This window comes from Parambassis ranga, chromosome 13 (assembly GCF_900634625.1).
Source record: "Parambassis ranga chromosome 13, fParRan2.1, whole genome shotgun sequence".
Taxonomy (NCBI): Eukaryota; Metazoa; Chordata; class Actinopteri; family Ambassidae; genus Parambassis; species Parambassis ranga.
The window spans coordinates 11,017,760-11,021,375 of NC_041033.1; the positions used below are offsets into that span (position 1 = coordinate 11,017,760).

Here is a 3,616-nt window from a genome sequence, read left to right on the forward strand (position 1 = left end):
TGGTGTCTCCACCAGGACTCATCACTTGAGGGTTTTGGGTATGTGTGGTGTTTGAACATGAATGGAATCTCAGTGTTAAGAATGAAAGAAAGACTCAGGTGCATGTTACCCATCTACCAACATAACCTGCCTGCAATCCTGCCTGGATCTCTGCATCACTATTTTCTTCACTAATGTGTAATGTGTGTGTAACTAGAGGAGGGTGCCTATCAGCCATATGCATGGGAATGATACCTAGCACACACTTTAAAGCATCAAACTACACTTATCAAACATATTAACTTCTGTCTCATATTGCTGTTTTTAATACTTTATTCAAGCTTACTACCATGCTGCTGAGTCCTCAATTGCAACACTGAATCTGCCCCAGCTGCAATATAGACAGAAATCCCACCTGTATGCAGGTGTTCAAGCTCCGAGACAAACATGTTAAGGATAATGGAGCTGTCTCCGAAAATAAGAGAAGAAATTATTACCATACAACAAACTATTTCCAAGTTTAAAACTCATGGCATAGCAGCAAACTGTGTTGGACCCAGAAGAAAGAACATAACTTCCCCAAGAGGAATCAGATGTTTGAAAACAACAGCTGAGGAAAAAAAACACACTGTCTCACTGCCAGAGACTTGGAAGGCAGGAACAGAAGTGTCAGCGCAGACTGTAAGAACGCTAAGCAAGCAGAACATTAATTGGAACGTACAAATTCCAAAGAATACTGTTATTAAATATTGACTTTGGGAGTTGAGGCTTAGATTTTTATTTATTTATAATAATAATATTATTTTTGTGCTTTTTTATGTGTATTATTGAACTTTGAAGCCTGTTTTTTAAGCCTGTTGTTGAAATGTTTTCATTACATTCGGAGCACTAACACATCTTGCAGGTTATTGCGACTGTAGTCGAACACTGACTCTCTCTCTTTTTTTAGCTTCAACTACCAAAGAGAATTTTTGTAGAAGTGATGAAAAACAGTTGGAGCGAGTAATAAAGCTATTTTGAGGCTTTAACTCCTCGTTTGATCTCTCAGCTTAATTCTTTTTCTTCTCCCATTCAGTGAGAGGAGTCTTTTTTCTAATCCTGCTGGTATTATTGCAGCTGCTGTTGTTTTTTTTTTTAGAGTATCAACTTTTACTCTAGATCAAGTCATGCACAGCTGTCATGGTGCCTCCATCACATCATGTACGGTACATGTTTAACTAGGTGTACATTAGTGGATGCTACACACTGATGCAATGATTAACCGTGAACAGGTGCATGCACTAACAGTGTCAGAAGTGTTGGTGGACAGTCCTGCCCTACTCCTCTGTGTTATTCTTTTTCGTTTTTTTTTAAATGCACACACAGAGGAGTGTTTGGTGAAACAGACCTCAGGGGTAGCCATCCAGGTCAGAACCTAATACATCGGTATTTTCACATTTCCCAGCCAAAAGCAACCCTGCAGCCGAGTGTGTGCAATCAAATGAACTGCAGCATGACTTTTTAGCCTCAGGGCCAGAGAAAAGTAAGCACGATGCACTTCCAGGAAGTTATAGAGGCGAGAGGTTCAGGGAGAGAGAAGACTTTCACTTTAAGATGCACTGAAACAACAGTGAAGCCACACTGACTGACTTTACTCTCTTTTTAAAATCTAAATAAGAGTAGAACCTACTTGACATCACTTCACCAGCAACTTTTTCCCTCTCTTCCAACAAGTGTATCTGCAGGCTACAATGCACCATGTGAGAGTTACACTGAGTCAATCATTCACTGCAAGACGGAATGTCTGTTATTTAACTGTTTCATAGTGATCTGCTGGAAACATTAAAGAGGGCAGAAACACTCCATAAACCTCACAAAGAGTTAATGATGACATAATGAAGGTCTCACCGTCTCTCCTGACGTTACCCCTCAGCACTCTGGCAGTGGAGACCTGAGCCCTGCCGACCTCTGCCACGGTCCCCAGCAATAAAACCATCCACATCTGGAAGTGTACCGGTCCTCCCATGCTGCTCACAAACTCCTCAACGCTTTAAAAACTTAGTAAACGTCTTTCTTACTTTCCAGCAGCTCGAGCGATGACAAACTTTCCATTCAACAACTTCAACTTTTAAAAAAATGAGAGCCACTTGTTGATTCTTGGCGCACACGATGTTCCGTCTTGTGCCAAAGTGGCCAAAAAAACATGGAAGCGTGTGCCTCCCTCTGAGCGTTAAGCCCCCACAGACACCACAGGCACCACAGGCACAAACTCCGAAACTACTAAGTGCAGGTGGAGGATAATATAGCTCCGTTCACGGTCAGACATGAGATTACAGGCGCCGAACTTCTTATCACCGTGAAGCCAGAAGAATTCTTCTCACTAACAGAGACATATCCCGCATAGTTCAGTCGTCTCCGTCTTAACGCATCTGCAGTACGACAGCGCGTCAAAGTTTGCCAACTGACTGGAGGAACTCACGCCGCCTGCGCGAGAGGCTGGGGCGGGAGTTCAGAGAGGAAGGTTGATGAAAAAAAATGCACCACATCATATAGAAAGGCGTTGTGTTAGTGTTGTATTAGTTTTGGCACTATGCAAAGTGAAAGGAGGAAATCTGCATCAGAGGAAAGGTTTTTGTAGGAATCATCAGAAGAGCGAGCTCAGGGAGGGTCAGAGACAGGAAACACACAAGACAGGGAAGTCCTTTAAGTATGCGAAGCTACAGTATAGACCTACTGATGAAAATATAGGAAATGAAGCAATCACTGTAACTTACAGGTTTCCATCACCCATCTGTTCCCCCACTTTGGGATCTTACCTTCATCAGGTCACTCTCTTTAAAATGAGCTGTAACACAATCCAAAGATTATGTGGACTGGTTGGAGATGAGCTGTCAGGAAACAGGTAAAGTTTGATGCTAGAAGTATTTTCTTCTAGAAAAAAAAAGTATTATCCACCACTGTCAGGGTTTTACATTAGCAGTAACTCCCTGCTCTGCAGCAGTGCAGATTCATTCATTTCATGTGATGGGGAAACAAAGAAGGCACACACTGGCTGCATAGTAAACAAAAAATGTCTTACTGTTTTATTTATTTACTGGTATCCACTCCGGCTTGGTGCTGTACAAAATAAAAGATCAAATATGTAGTGAATGTACGTTATATTTATCCAAACACTGACTGGATTTATCATTGTATTTATGGCAGATTTGGTAGATTTTCCACTTTGGTTTCAGTTTTTGGCTCTTTCCCCCTCACTCTCTGGCCACACACTTACAGCTAGCGGCTCTTTTTTGCTTTAACTCCTGGTCACCTGCATTCACATGTTCCATTTCATCTAATGCTGAGAGATATTCAGACTTTATGGGATGAACTTGCCAACTTGTGGTTTCTGCTGAGTCAGCAGCAAAGCCTACCCATTACCCAGCAATTGGCTAATGACTTATGCAGCACCTTTAAAACTTGGACCCACTTAGGGGAATTATATAGGTTATTAATAGGGAGAGGAAATTAATTAAAATTAAAAGCTATTAGAATACCCTGCTGAGCTTCAAAAGGCATATGCACCCGGGGAGTGAATTTGTAAGAACACATAAAGATCGCTGGCAGGCACAAATATATCATACGCCTTGTACTGTGCGCATGCACACACGCGCGCGCA

General features: G+C 41.9%; 1 protein-coding gene across 1 annotated transcript in view; it reads right to left on the reverse strand.

The window, feature by feature from the left end:
- pdgfd (platelet derived growth factor d) overlaps positions 1 to 2,405 on the reverse strand; it is a 38,276-nt gene extending 35,871 nt beyond the window's left edge. Inside the window, exon 1 of the mRNA XM_028420626.1 lies at positions 1,867 to 2,405. Coding sequence (XP_028276427.1) covers positions 1,867 to 1,984 — 118 coding nt within the window. The 5' untranslated portion in view covers positions 1,985 to 2,405. The remainder of the gene's footprint in view (positions 1 to 1,866) is intronic.
- Positions 2,406 to 3,616: the final 1,211 nt, after the last annotated feature.